At 31.5% G+C, this 15,661-nt stretch overlaps 1 protein-coding gene across 1 annotated transcript; it reads right to left on the bottom strand.

Annotated features, from left to right (window-relative positions):
* Positions 1-5,171: 5,171 nt before the first annotated feature.
* Positions 5,172-6,827, bottom strand: LOC128730241 (neuropeptide Y receptor type 2). Its single transcript, XM_053823275.1, has one exon. It carries the CDS (start codon positions 6,825-6,827, stop codon positions 5,172-5,174), a length of 1,656 nt encoding a protein of 551 aa, XP_053679250.1.
* Between the last annotated feature and the right edge of the window lie 8,834 nt (positions 6,828-15,661).

Below are 15,661 nucleotides of genomic sequence, written 5' to 3'. Positions count from 1 at the left end.
GCAATAGAACAACAAAAGACTGAAGTACAATTTCTTTCATATTATTAAACTAGCAGGCGACAATTTTTTTGGTTCCATGGTATGTGTTATTTTAATTTTTTATTTACCTGTTGATTACACAGTCGGTTTAAATTCAGCTGATTGACTCACTTTTTGTTTCGGTATATTTGTACATATTTTGAAACCAACTTACCTCTATCCACATTTATCAAACAATTTCGCCTAATTTATTATTTATTATTATATTATATTAATTTATTATTTGCAAATTTTGTTCTCTCTTGCCAAAGATAAGCACAGCATTCGGCCTACATTGCATTGAAAGAATCATTAAAGATTATTTTTACTAAACATTCATCTTTTCTTTGCTTTCTGCTATTATTTACACTTGCCATTATTACTACTATATCAATAATATACTAATCCTATAAACTGATCGTAATTATTCTATTGCCCTACATATTACTTCACATTCGAACGCATTTTCTTTTTGCGTAAATCATCTTATATGTGTATCTTATCTTTTATACTCTCACTTTGGCTTTCGTTCTCAATAGACCATGTTGAAAATAAACTCAAAACTCAAAATTACAAAAATAATTATATATCTTTTCTTATTATTCTTCTTTTTAGTATTTTCGCGAATAAATTTTTCATTCCTGTTTTTCATGTAAAAATCGTATTTATACTTATTTGCCATTATTTACAGGTTTACGAAAACAACAACACAAAATAAAGGAAAATAGCTAATTTACAATTAGCTAATAAATAATCGATGAATAAAAACTAGTTTCATAGTCCTATATGCAAATCAGGTTGAAAGAAAACAATATAGTTTGAAAGAATTTTAAAGAATGTGTGGATGAAAGAAGCAAGTGAGAAATTTAAGTAGAAATTTTTATATAAACAATTGAACCTATTTGTAGAGCAATCATTCTTATTTCAAGCAATACATCTTTTGTACGAGTTGCAAAATTACATTCACATTGACCGGAATCCAACCAAGTTCAGATGTAAGTTGTCAATCAGTGTACAGCTGAATTATTTTTTTAAACATAAATGGTAATTTTTTTAATTAATATTTATTTTAACCCGCTACACTCCAAGGGTGGGGCTTCTTTGCTCCCTCTCTTACCACTGATAATGTAAATCTGATAAAAAATAGCATACCATCGATTAAACTTTATGCAACGTTTATTAAAATTTCATAGCCTCACATTCGACAACCAAAGCTGTCACATTTTTAAAATTCGTTTTTTATGCTTCACTTGGTGGTTTTTTTTTATTTTACTGATTCATTATGGTTTTAAAATAAATAAATTCATTGACACTTCCTTTCTCCTCCCACTCCACGTTTTGTTTTAAATAATATAACACGTATGTAGTATACATCTATTACATTTAGTATATCAATTTTGTTGCACCATATGTGCGAACAATCGTAGTACATATGTACTTCTCAAATACAGCTGTTATTCGGATACATACGTTTTCCGCAGGAAATAGTGTTTCTAACATTAGATACTTTTGTCTGGACTATGCATCTACTTTTTATGTTAATTCAATTTGCTTAACAAACTACAATCACCGTTGATACAATGTAAATTACATTTTCCCCAATGAAAAGTAAAATAAAAAGAGCTAGACGCGTAGGAAAACAAAAGTACTTACATTTTGTTTTCTTTATACACTACACGAAGCCGTTGGTTTTTTAAGTTAAGGTTTTTTGTACGAATATTAGTTTTACTACAGAAACAAACAGAAGAATTTTCTTCTTCGGCTCATTAAATGGCTCAACAACCGTTGTACGGTCAAGGCCAACCTTATTGGATAGTGAGTCCTGCGCACGAGAGAGGTTCAATTGTGATTTGAGCCCAAAACCAGAATTGTACCGTTGGATTATTTTATATATTAACTAACACATTACAAAGTAATCCAAATCCTGTAAAGATCATAGAATAAAGTATTTTCCTAAAAGCCTTAAGTGTATGAAAGAAAAGATTGCAATACAGCAAATAGCATCACCGTTTGAACCAATAAAATCACGACGACTGTTCATTAATAAATAATGCTGCACCTCATTGAATACGTGATGAGTTCGGTCCCTTCGATAGGTCTACAAGGCAGTACAATGCAACTCGACACGTGTAAATGACACGCAATAACAAAAATATTTGAAATATAACTTGTGAAAAAGAATTGAAGTTTGAAGAGGGAATTTTATGAAATATGTTTGAAACATTACATCCGGTTATCCACTACGTACCAAATTTTTGATAATACCATTAAATTTTCAAATTTATTTTCAATGCAGGTTTTAACCATAAAATTAGACATGTTACTACATTATAAACGTAACATCTTCTTCTTCATCTTCTTAAACGACTCAATAACATGTGTACGGTCACGGCCTGCCTTGCTAAGCTAAGGTTTTCTATGACTTGCAATATTCACGTAGCTGACTAGTCCTGTGTACGGGGAAATGTAGCATCCACTGGCTTAAATGGTTTGTGTGAGTATTTTTTATGCGTTTTTCCTGCTATTATCTCTTCCTAACTTCATGCTATGTTGCTAAAACAAATGCATCTTATAGTCTCTGGGTAGCTATGGCAACAATGAACAAAAAATGACAGTGATGGAAGAATTGCGACAAAATTACGTCACTTTGGTTGTCTTGAGTAGGATGCAATTTATTTCTTTTACTCTCTCCCACCGACCCATTTTTTCTCATCTACTAAAGAAAAGAGCAATGGGACTTCCTAGAGCGTACCCAAGTGCGGGGAAAACGGCCAGTGACACGAAGCTTTGTGTTCTTACTGGTGATGAAACGATCTTGTTTGAAGGGTCGTGGTTATGGAAGTTATACTTGGCAGTAGGAATTCATGCTCAATTTCACTGTAATATATGCAATTCTAATCCCGCATGTCTTCAAAATTTCAGATGTCCAGCCGTATGATAGTTATTTGGCGAAATAGATTGATTGATTAAATTTATATTTCAAAGACATTGTATGTTAAAATTGAAACACACACACTCACTCAATATATTGAACATAGGCCCTTTGCAATTTTACTAAAGTACATCACATATTGATTCGATTTTATTTTATTCAACTTATGTATTTTATTCTGTTTTGCTACAGACCAGACCCCTATCAAATATGTTGAACGAAAATAAGTGGAATATGGTTAGTTGCATCGTAGAGTAACACACTAAACACAATCAATGCACCAGTAGACTACGGTCGTATTTCAAGTAAGCATCCCCTAGCAAAGCTCTCATTCATTCAATCCACCCACACGTATTCACAGAGTCAGAACAGGTTAAAAGATATCTGACAAAAAGCGAATAGGTACGTTGCAAAATTTCGTGAGGTGAAATTACTACGAAAGCCCACTACTTGTGCATAATCGAGTTTTCTGTAAGAAACGTTTACGATCGAATGAATTAATTTTAAATTGGTTGAAAATCTCTATAACGACGTGTCTGCAATGATCCAAATTGGCCACGTGGTGCAAAGAGGTTGTTACAGGTGAAACAGGGTGTGTGACATAACACAGGAGTGGCACACTGGAGACTGGTAGTATAGAGACTGGATCAATTTCACCATCCACCATCCCATATCATGTTCAAGTACGAAGGCGCTCGTTAGGATTGAATTCTCTTTCCGCAACTCGCGTTTTCAATCCAAGGCTCTGCGTCCAACCGTTCAACCCCAATCCAAACCGTTTTGTTTTCCCATTCCAGTAGAAAATTTTTGATGATGTAATCGATACGTTCGACGTTGGCAGGATTCAGCTATTGAAACACTCGTTTCCTACGTCACTAATTATCCTAACGTTGCAAAATATTTTTTTGCTCTAAAATTAAAGTTATATTAAATGAAAAATTAAGATTGAATAATTGAAGTCAAATATATAAATCAACTACCAACTTATTATAATATGCATAGTTGCAACATTTATATTATTATTACGTTACTATTTTAAAACGTTGTTTTGCGAACTAGAAAACACGCAACTTCCATGCAATATCTCAAATTTCTTACTCGAAAAAGTTTTGCATTATTATCGAATTCGATTCATCGTTATAAATATTGAAGGCGTTTCTGTGCCACTTTTAAGTAGATCATGAATCAAACATCACTCCCACTTTAACGATGCCATTGAATGCTTCGAACTCAATATTATATCGTGGAAACTCTCACTTCAGCACAGCTGCGACACAATTCACGAGCTTCACCAGCACGAGTTACACGGACGATGTATGCCATACCATTTCGTAATTGTGCATATGTTGTAATTTCCGTTGAGCAAAGTTAAATAATTATCCAAAACAAAACCATACAAACTTCAATACTGTTCTTCACTGAAAGCCGCCATTATGATGCATCCTAAAGAACACAACATCTTTGAAAAGAGAAAAACAGCATTGAACAGTATTGAATTTAACACTATCTTTCATAACCAAATTTTAGAACGCCACAAGAACAGAACGATGTATGCACTACCATATTGTTTGTTTGAATTTGCTTACATTAAAATAACAAGTTTAATTCAGTCATCTTTAATTTCTAATTAATAAATGCATCGTTCATTTGCAGTAATGCTCAGTTCAGAATTTTGAAGCATTGAGTTTGACTGATCCATACTGCAAGATCAGGAGAAATAATGGTACATCACGTCTAGCTTTGGTTTTTATGACAAAATAAAACACATACCTTATATCTAACCGATTTAAACAATAGTAAAAGTAAATATCAAATTTAATCGGTAAACACTGTCTGGTCGATGATAAACGATGTTATTAATTTGATTACATAACATTTAAGTTACGCAGTAAAAGCAGCTGTCTATACAATTTTTCTAGCTACGCTTTTTCATAAATCTAGTACTACCTTGTTAAAAAGTCAACAGACGAACCTCTATTAGAGTTTGTTTTTTGTGTAGCACTCCTCGCACAAGGATGATATTCCTTCTGGTTGTTGTACAAAAAAAATACCACGTTATTCGTTGAGAATATTACTAGAAATTTGAATGAATGAATTTTTAATAATTTTGATAGCAGTTTTTACATATTTCAATTTTAATGATTCATTTGTTTTGTCTATTGTATTTGCATTACTATATTGCTGCCACTGCTACCACATGCTTCCCGCGCCGCTAGAAATCTTACAAAATAACCGGCACTTTTGTATCAGTCAGAGTGCTATCGTTTTTTAAGATTAGGGATGACAGTTTTGAACAGCTCGTACTAAAATGAGCACCTTGTTCGTTCTCCTTACTAACATCAGATGATAACCCAGAAATTGATGCATTAACTATCGAGGTATTTTCTGAAATATACTGCACATCAAATGGAGTTTCCAGCATCCCAGAAGGAAGGACGATCGTCTTCGCACTTGGTGTTACGCCTGAAAGCGTGTTGTTGTCAAAAGGTGGAGGAATTGAAGATGGTGGAACAATCTCTGACAGCAAGATCGAATCCACCATTGGCTGCTGGTTATCCAGGCTCTGAGTCGAGAATGTGTTTAGATGATGCCGCTGCTGCTGCTGTGGTTGACGATGATGGTGTGGCAACGGTGGACTGCGACAGCTGGAAACAATTTGAGAGCTAGGTATCAGCGTCTCCTGCACGGTGTCATTGTTGCCGTTGCAAGTCCTTTCACCAGAGCGCCATCCACCGCCAACTCCACCTCGACTACTTCCGATTGTTCTCGAACGGCCACGCGACGGATCAAAACAAGGAAGCACTTGTTTAAACTCCTTGCGGAAGTTGTCGTTCAGCCATGCATAGAGAAATGGATTGTAACAGGTTGAGGACATCGCCGTGAGATGGGCAATAAAGAATATCAGATTGTAAAACCGCCAGCTGTTTATGTCGGAATAGAAATCGTTCCACATGTTTACCACGTTTAACGGCAGCCAGGATATACCAAAAATGGCCACCATTGAAATAAGCATTCGGTTCGTACGCTTCTTACGATCGCGATCAGCCTCCTCTCGGCGTGACGTCTTGCTTCCTGGTTTAGTACGAGCACGGTCATTTAACCGTATTGATACACAAACGTAGCAAAACGCCATAATGATGAACGGCAGCACAAACTGCAGAATCGAAGTAACAATAGAGAATGTCTTGCGCATTTCTTCTGATGGCCACAGCTCTTCGCAGTACATCGCGCTCGAAAATGAAGCTGGTGGATCTTCAATGCCACTGATATCGCCTTCGTCAGTTTCATTAGATGCCGTACCATGCAGCTTCATGTACAAACCATATGGCATCGTCACCATAATTGCAAATGACCATATCAACACAATAATCGTGATGCAGGTAGTCAACTTCATACGTGGATGAAACGGGTAAATGATGACAAAAAAACGGTCAATCGCAATGGACGTTAACGTTAGGGTCGATATGTATACACTGCATCCTTGAGCTAATGGAACAGTGTGACACAACAGCTTTCCAAATACCCATCGTCTCATAAAAGTATAAGATGGTGTGAAAGGCACGGCTAATACGCACAGTAAAATGTCCGAGAGGGCGAGATTAGTAATGAACAAATTAGTCACAGTTTGCATGGCCTTGTTGCGGAACACGACGAAACACACTAGTACATTGCCAAAAACGCCTAATATAAATATGCTCGAGTACAAAACACAAAACACAATCTGCACTAGTTTGTTGGAAGTAATGACGTCGTTGTCTACACTAGGCCGTATCACTTTTGAACTGTTCCTTATCTCGAAAAGAAGCAATTCCTCGAACGATAATGTAAAGTTCGTTGCATTTGCGGTCGTAAGTTCTTGTTCGTAGACGGGTATCATCATGGAACATGATGTGGTGGCCTCCTGCATTTGAAAACTGAATTTGACCTTAACACAATTGAAAGTTATTGCAAACGGGGTTGTCGAGACAGAGAACTGTTTTCTAGCGTAACAGTAACAATAAAGCTAAGAAATTCAAACACTGAAAACACTACGCCATGAAATTAATAAACTACATTAGCATTTGTATACGGCAGAAAAACTTTGCACACACATTTTGTTATTAACGCTCAAACCCACCAAAGCAAACATCACTTCCAGGTTAGTTGGCTAGATAACACTAGCCCTATGATACTAGCGCACTAGCGTTACTACCAGGGTTGTACCTAGCCATCTTGGTCTTTGAAGTATGAAATGTATGAAGCCACTTCTATTCATCGTAGAAGCTTCGAAGCGTTGATAAACCAAAAACCATGTTGAAACGATGATTTCGACGATCACGGCAAATCCGCGATTGCAGTAGTCGTAGTAGTGACAAAGTAGTCGGGTTATTCTATTATGCACCTAATTGTATGTTTATAAAAAATATAATATATTATATATATATATATATATATATATATATATATATATATATATATATATATATATATATATATATATATATATATATATATATATATATATATATATATATATATATATATATATATATATATATATATATATATATATATATATATATATATATATATATATATATATATATATATATATATATATATATATATATATATATATATGGGTGGTTTTTAAATTAGTGATGGTTACTATTTTTCGTTGTAATTAAACATCTCATTGAAAATAACAATGAAACAATGAAATAATAAATCTGATTGAAGGAAAATAAAACAGTGATCATATTAGTAACTATGATTATGATTGTGATTATTATGGAAGAAATATAAGCTAATACAAACGGCAAAGATACAAATTGTATTTGTTCAAAATGATGAAAATAGAATTTATAATATCATATTTAAAATGACATGATAAATATAATTCATAACTTCATATTTACAATTACATGATAAAAATGTAATTGACTTCTCTAAAAAAATGCCATTTTTTTCAGGTAATTTTGGCATTTAATTTCGGAAGAAAGAATTAACCTGAATTTATTTCATAAACGTTCGAGGCAATTATAAAGACCACAGTTCAACAGCTCGTAGTTGTCGAAAGAAGTCTGAGATAGCGACAAGCTTAATGCATGTGAGTAATATGTTTTATCTGAAAGCAACCAGTTCCACCTTCTCACATTCAGTTTCGTGTGATTCAGAGTTGTAGAATTGCAAAAATAGGGACGGTTCTGATTTTTTGCGACAATGTTAACATCCTCGCGTTTGTAGCAGATTCTCTTTATATTTGTATTAAAGGTAGTATTTTGAGTAGCGTCTAAATTACTTACTGTGCCACATCCAATCCACAGGCTATTTCTCAGGTTATCATGTATTCTCTACCATAATTCTTTCCTAGTTCTTCAAGTTCTACTCAGCAATCCCAAAACAATGTAATTTTTAAAAACATTTGTGTCTTTTCATGTAGCTAAGCTACTGCGTTTAACCTAAGGAAAACATCAGTATTGAACCAAATTTTATATATATATATATATATATATATATATATATATATATATATATATATATATGCATATATATAATTGATTTAGTTCATAAAAATTCGTTATACTTGCATTACTATTCTGTTATTATGACTGCTACAACGAACAACCAGGCGCCTCCATTTTGCATTAAGAACATTAAATTTAATCAATACTCCTAATACAGCTCAATTAGTTGTGCATTTATTATTTCTAATATGTAATGTAAAAATTATTATTTATGTGTTTCTTCCGACCATAACTGCTCGCATAGTGCATTGTTCACATGCTATGTGAAACACTTCTATGATTTGAGCGAGTGAACACCAATTTGAAAGCACACTTATGCCTCAATGTCTATTACATGTTCATAAAAATGTAAAAATGCAATAATGTTTTCAGTTTCATCAATGTAGAAACAACCACTTTTAAAGAAAAAATCAAACATCCAACGACTCTGCTACCGCTTCTTCCCAAAAAGGATAATAAATTATCATCAAATCATACTCTTTATTCTATAGTGTTCATTTGTGTGTTATCTCTTTATACTGCATGTATTCTCACTACACATCAACTATTTATTAGGATACATTATAGGTTTGAAAAAAAATATATATATACTTTGTCTCATGATGATTTTCAGTATTATTTTTTTATCTAGTCAACTGCTTCCTCTGCACTATACATTTAACTATTCTTCATTTTGTCGAGATGTTAATTATGGCAATATAAACTTTAAAAATGCACCAACTGACATCCCAATATTGTTTATTTATTCGAGAATCATACAAGATTTCAGTGCAATTCAATCAATTCAAGGCAATGCAACGAACGTAAAATGTTTAGTTTTTCTCATTTTAAAATAAAAACAAAAGATAAGCCACACTAAATATTTTATAATAAAACACTAAATGTATTGCTTCCGAATTTAATGCTTTCGTAGATTTTTAATGTTACGTAGATTTAAAGACATATCTATACAAGATATTTTGAGTTATATGAATTTCTTTTACGAATTACAAAACTGACTCGGTTAACAATGAAGAAGAATAAATCTATCATAGTATAATGAAAGCATGAAGGAGCATATCGTTTCTGATATAGAAAAACATGTTTTCTGCCACCATCGATTGTACATATTTTTTCATCATCGTAATCTTTATTGAAGCATGAAAAAGGTTTCCTTTGCTATCAATGTTGCATCAACATTTTTCGGCAATCAAAAGAGCAAAATAAATTAAATGATGACTTTTTGCTGCTTCTGCTTGATTGAAAAAATCAAAGACGATTATTATAAACATTTTAGATTACATAGTAGCTCTCAAATTACCATCTCGGACTTGGTTTTTTTTCTTAACTTTTTTGCATTATTTATATTGGTTATTTGTTTTTAAATACTAACATCACGATTAATTTCATTCCAATTATACCCACTCAGACGAATTTGATACTTCGTTTTCGCCTACTCACAGACTAGTTAACAAATTTTAAACCATTCTATCAACTATCGTAAAGTCTTGTATACTATTGAACATTGTGATACTTTTGGTAGTGCTATATTTGATACTGCGTTCAATACCTCCTAGGTGGGTTTTTCTCACTAGAAATGCCCAGTAGGTGTGATGATAAACGATGCTCATAATTTACAACCTAAGACCGCTTTTATGGCTGATGAATACTATTGCTACTCTATGTGCTATTCGTATGACACTATGCAAGAAGGAAGGCATCAACACTTCTGCCTAAAGTTGCTCAGCTTTTACAAGCTTTTGCTGTTGCGTTAAGAGGACTCAGACTTAGGAATTTATCACTTGACTGACATGAAGTGGTTCATTTATCATTGAAATCCATCGTTTAACCCAGACAACAACGGTTTTCTTGTAGTCAAAGTAGCTTCAACTATTTGGTGTATTTATATGATTTCAAATATTTCCAACAAAATTATCCATTAACATCAAGAAAAGAGTTTGTACATATCTGAATTGCTATGCAATAAGACCATTTATTTCAATATTTTTCAACGCCTTTCTGTTGTATATACTCGGCACTTTTGATTATACTCTATAGTGAAACCCTTTTTTAATCACTTGCACGCTTTTATAATTTATTTGTTTTCAAAATGCATTGTCGTTGCAAAAAATATGTTTAATATGTTTAATATGTTATATATATAAATATATATATATATATATATATATATATATATATATATATATATATATATATATATATATATATATATATATATATATATATATATATATATATATTTATATATATATAGAAAGAGAGATAACCCAATTAACCAAAAATTATTCAATACCAAATCAACAGCACAACATTCAACTGTGGGGGCTGCGAACGACTGCGACACAATCCTACCTGAAGAAAACTGAAGCAATCATGCTGGCACAAAATGGACATCGAATAAATCACTGTCAATTTTCGTCAACTGCGCCAACGTACGAACTTAAGAAACGTTTTAGGAAATAGAAAAACATGCTTGGGGAACAACTGTTTACAAGGACCAGGAACGAAGTATGACAGACGATAGGCAAAGGAGCATTACTACTCAATGACGATCTACTGTTAGATTTGATAGATCAATCAGCGCATAAATCCAATCATGTAAATTTTTTTGTCAGTTTTTCGCTAAACGATGTGTCAAAATTAAGAAAGGAAATTGTTTGCTATATACAAACTCCTCACTCAAGTTTATTTTTTCGGAATATGCCTTGGCAAGTGGTCCGAAAAAATGCACAACGGTTTTTAATATTACCCGATTTCCGATGGCATATCCAATCAACGACTAAGAATATTTTCACAACACTCGCATTAGTCCCAAGACGTCCAAACGAAATGCTTAAGTAAGCAAACAACTTACGTCTTGCTGCACCATTATTGATTTCCATCAATTGTCATCTATTTCGAGGCGCCCTAGCCAATGAGATCTCCAGCAAACAAAAAGTATAGTACTTTGGACCAAATGCCAAATCGAATCTAGATTGCTATCCTGTCTGGTAGTACCTTTACTGCAAATAACTTTTTGGTATTATAATATTTTCCATGTTGCCTGGCATGTACTAACTGCGATACACCCAAGTAAGTACTGGTATAAATTCGTAAACAAAAGATGCCACTTGAGAAGATTACCAAACAGTGTAACAATTGATGTTTAACTATTCTGATTTATCACGATGGTTTATCATAAACTTGACTGAATGATGATACTTAGATCAGAAGAGTGTTCAGAATTGAGAGATAAATATTTTTAAACTGATTTTTGCATTTGAAACTCTAAAAATGAAACTAAACTTAACTTGAAAATGACCTTATCTACGATTAAGCGAGATATCATGCACCAGTTATATAAATTCATATATAAATGTATATATGTATATATATATATATATATATATATATATATATATATATATAAATATATATATATATATATATATATATATATATATATATATATATATATATATATATATATATATATATATATATATATATATATTTCGTTGAATCAATTGTACAACTAAAGCTAGCTGGAAGCACAGTTTACTGGATTCAAGTTAGTAATTACGCATGACTGACTATTCAGCTACGTGAAAATTCCAAGTCATAGAAATCCTTAGCTTAGCTTAGCAAGACAGGACATGACCTTATAGCGGTTGTTGAGCCACTTTAGAAGAAGAAGAAAGATAGTAATAATATTGCATCACCACAAATAAATTCGATCAGGATCTACCTTCACACGACACCATGTCCAGGAATATCCACTGATTGTTTTCGTGAAAAACCGCTCAAAAATTAGACATTTTGATATACATTAATTAATGCCGGCATTTTAGATTAACTTTACGCATAATCTACATTTTCTCGATTTCCATTAACATAACTAAACCAAAAGACGATATAGATGAGATCATTCCAGATGGATGCTAATATTTCTTCCTCATGAATGGCATCAAAACAACATTACCAACACATGCATGGTTGTTGATAATGTCTTTATCGACGGTAATTGTAAGCTCTTTCATATTCACACCTACACACATGCACGTTAGTATAAATAGATCGAAATTTACTGGCGTCCAGAAAAATCAATTTCAATTAAGTGCACGTCGCTAACATATGCCATTCTCAACGGGTGGCCACTTGCCGTGAGTTTGGCTAGTTTCGTCTGCAATTAATGATCTGCGAGAGAGCATGAAAAAGCATGGAATGTTTTTATCTTTACCGCTAATTATTCCTACTTCCACCTAGCACCTATATGCTTGGACCGTTGTTTATACTTTATGGTATAGTATATACATTTTTGAATATATATATATATATATATATATATATATATATATATATATATATATATATATATATATATATATATATATATATATATATATATATATATATATATATCAACAATTCACGGCCATGTTGTATTTTATTCAAACTAGTATGTGTAAGTGCTGATTAACATATCCTTGCAACTGCTACTATGCTCCATATTCCGGGTGAATCTTTTCATGTTATATCTTACATATAATCAAAGTAAACCATAAATAGTCACACCAAAGTGATACGAATATTTGTTCCATGGCATAGAAAAATCAATATTTTTTTAAAGTTACGTTGCATGCCCCTGAGAAAAATGGACCACGATATTGAGTTTTCAAAGTTTTATGTATCTATTAATTGCCTAACTAACATTACGATTAGCTACCAAATGTCTGAGAATCAAAATAGCTTACGAATACTTTATTTCCTCTCCCTTCACGTCCGCTCTGGGAAAGAAAATCGCCATGATACGTATCACCAGATATATTATGATTATCTAAAAAGTTTTATTTTTAACCCAATTTATTACATTTTCATATATTTCCGCATTAATCGACTCGACTTATAAATTTAAAGAAAGTAATTTTTGAACAATTATAAAAAAATGATGGCAATGATGATTTATACAAAATACTTCGAGGGAATATTGAAATGTTTTAAAAACAATTCGTTATTGTTATTTATTTAAGTATGGCCTGGCTGTATTTAGAATTGAATAATTGTTTGTGAGCTGAAAGGCATTTCCTCCTAACAGCCGCAGAGAGCCTTATCCCGGGCTGACTCGGTTAAAAGCAATTCGTCATTGAATAGTACTTTAACATGTATATCTAGTATCATAAAACAATGAATTTTGTGTAATTTATTGCATAGTCTTTCATAAATTTAAGTATTACAGAGCCATATCGTTGCCTACATGTATATACCTTTGTCATTGCAATTTGCATCTTTTTATTGCTTTATTATCCAGTTACTGTTGATACCAACGATCTAATCATAGACAACTCATATTTTCAGCCAATCATCAGTTATTATTAATACCAACTATTTGCTCATGCTCATCTCATATCTTCAGGAAAGGGGCAAAGCTATAGTTCAAATCAAGTATAATGTTTCCACTTTTTATCAGGCCACTGAGAAATTTAATCGCTTGCATTATTTTTTAAGCATACGATTCGTGGAAACCCGTGGAACCACGTTGCGCGTAGCTCTCCTTGACAAAAAGTGCCCACGAGGCAAACACTCGTGACCACTTGTTAACTTGTTGCTGAGCTTGAAATTTCTAGAAAAAGCAATAAAATAGCTCAAACGTTCTGTTGGTGCATATTTTTTACAGTCCCAGTGTAAGTATAAATAAAATAAACTCTTAAAAAATTTGTTCTTCGTGAACAATTACCAATCACTTCAGTTTCATCGAACTAATAATGTAGCTTCATATTTCACAAATTGTTTTCGGTTATTCACTGTTTGTAAAATTAATACTATAATGTGTGCCACTCGTAATTGCACACCCCATTTTCAGGTTTTTTAATTCAGTCACACACACCTACATATATCAACATACACTAATGTATAGGAAAAATAATAGCAATGTATGGAATCTTTAGCTGCATTGAGAGCAGCAAGTAAATCTCACAGGAATGACGTTATGGAAACTAATAGTGACACCAACATGAACACCAAACAACAACTATGGGGATCTTTGGCGGCACTGCCAATACATTGTGTCGAACTGGAACATGGGGGTTGACAACAAGCCAACCATGCAAAGTCCTTTCCAAAGACGAACTGATACTTTCAATGCAAACTCAACTCAGTAGGAGCACAGATCCAAGAGAAAAGTACTAGGACCGAGACACGAGAGAACTAGAGTGCCTGCCTCTCATTTGTCGTGTTTTGAGCAAGCTTACATTAATTGAGAAAACACATTCCGATGGCTTAACGAAAGCAATCAACAAGTGCTCAGAGAATCCTATATTTAAACGATGTCGGGAGTGCTGAGACATATATACATATATATATATATATATATATATATATATATATATATATATATATATATATATATATATATATATATATATATATATATATATATATATATATATATATATATATATATATATATATATATATATATATATATATATATATATATATATATATATATATATATATATATATATATATATATATATATATATATATATATATATATATATATATATATATATATATGTATGTATATATATATATATATATATATATATATATATATATATATATATATATATATATATATATATATATATATATATATATATATATATATATATATATTTATATATATATATATATATATATATATATATATATATATATATATATATATATATATATATATACATATATGTATATATATATATATATATATATATATATATATATATATATATATATATATACATATATGTATATATATATATATATATATATATATATATACATATATGTATATATATATATATATATATATATATATATATATATATATATATATATATATATATTCATTTATATCAACATTTATGATATACAAAGAGAAATCAAGAAAGAGAGTGGAAAAGCGAGAAGAAACGAAAGAGAGTTTTCGTATAGCGTCACGTAATTCCATGGAGACGCATGGTTGGTTGTGCGTTCATGTTTATTATTTTAAAATTTCTTTACGTTTTTATTCAAATAAAATATAATGTATATATATATATATATATATATATATATATATATATATATATATATATATATATATATATAAATATATACATATATATTTATATATATATATGTATTTATATATATATATATATATATATATATATATATATAT

The sequence above is a fragment of the Anopheles nili genome, chromosome 2, assembly GCF_943737925.1.
Source record: "Anopheles nili chromosome 2, idAnoNiliSN_F5_01, whole genome shotgun sequence".
Classification (NCBI taxonomy): domain Eukaryota; kingdom Metazoa; phylum Arthropoda; class Insecta; order Diptera; family Culicidae; genus Anopheles; species Anopheles nili.
Note: the sequence above shows the minus strand (reverse complement) of the source record. Positions and strands in the feature narration are given on the sequence as shown.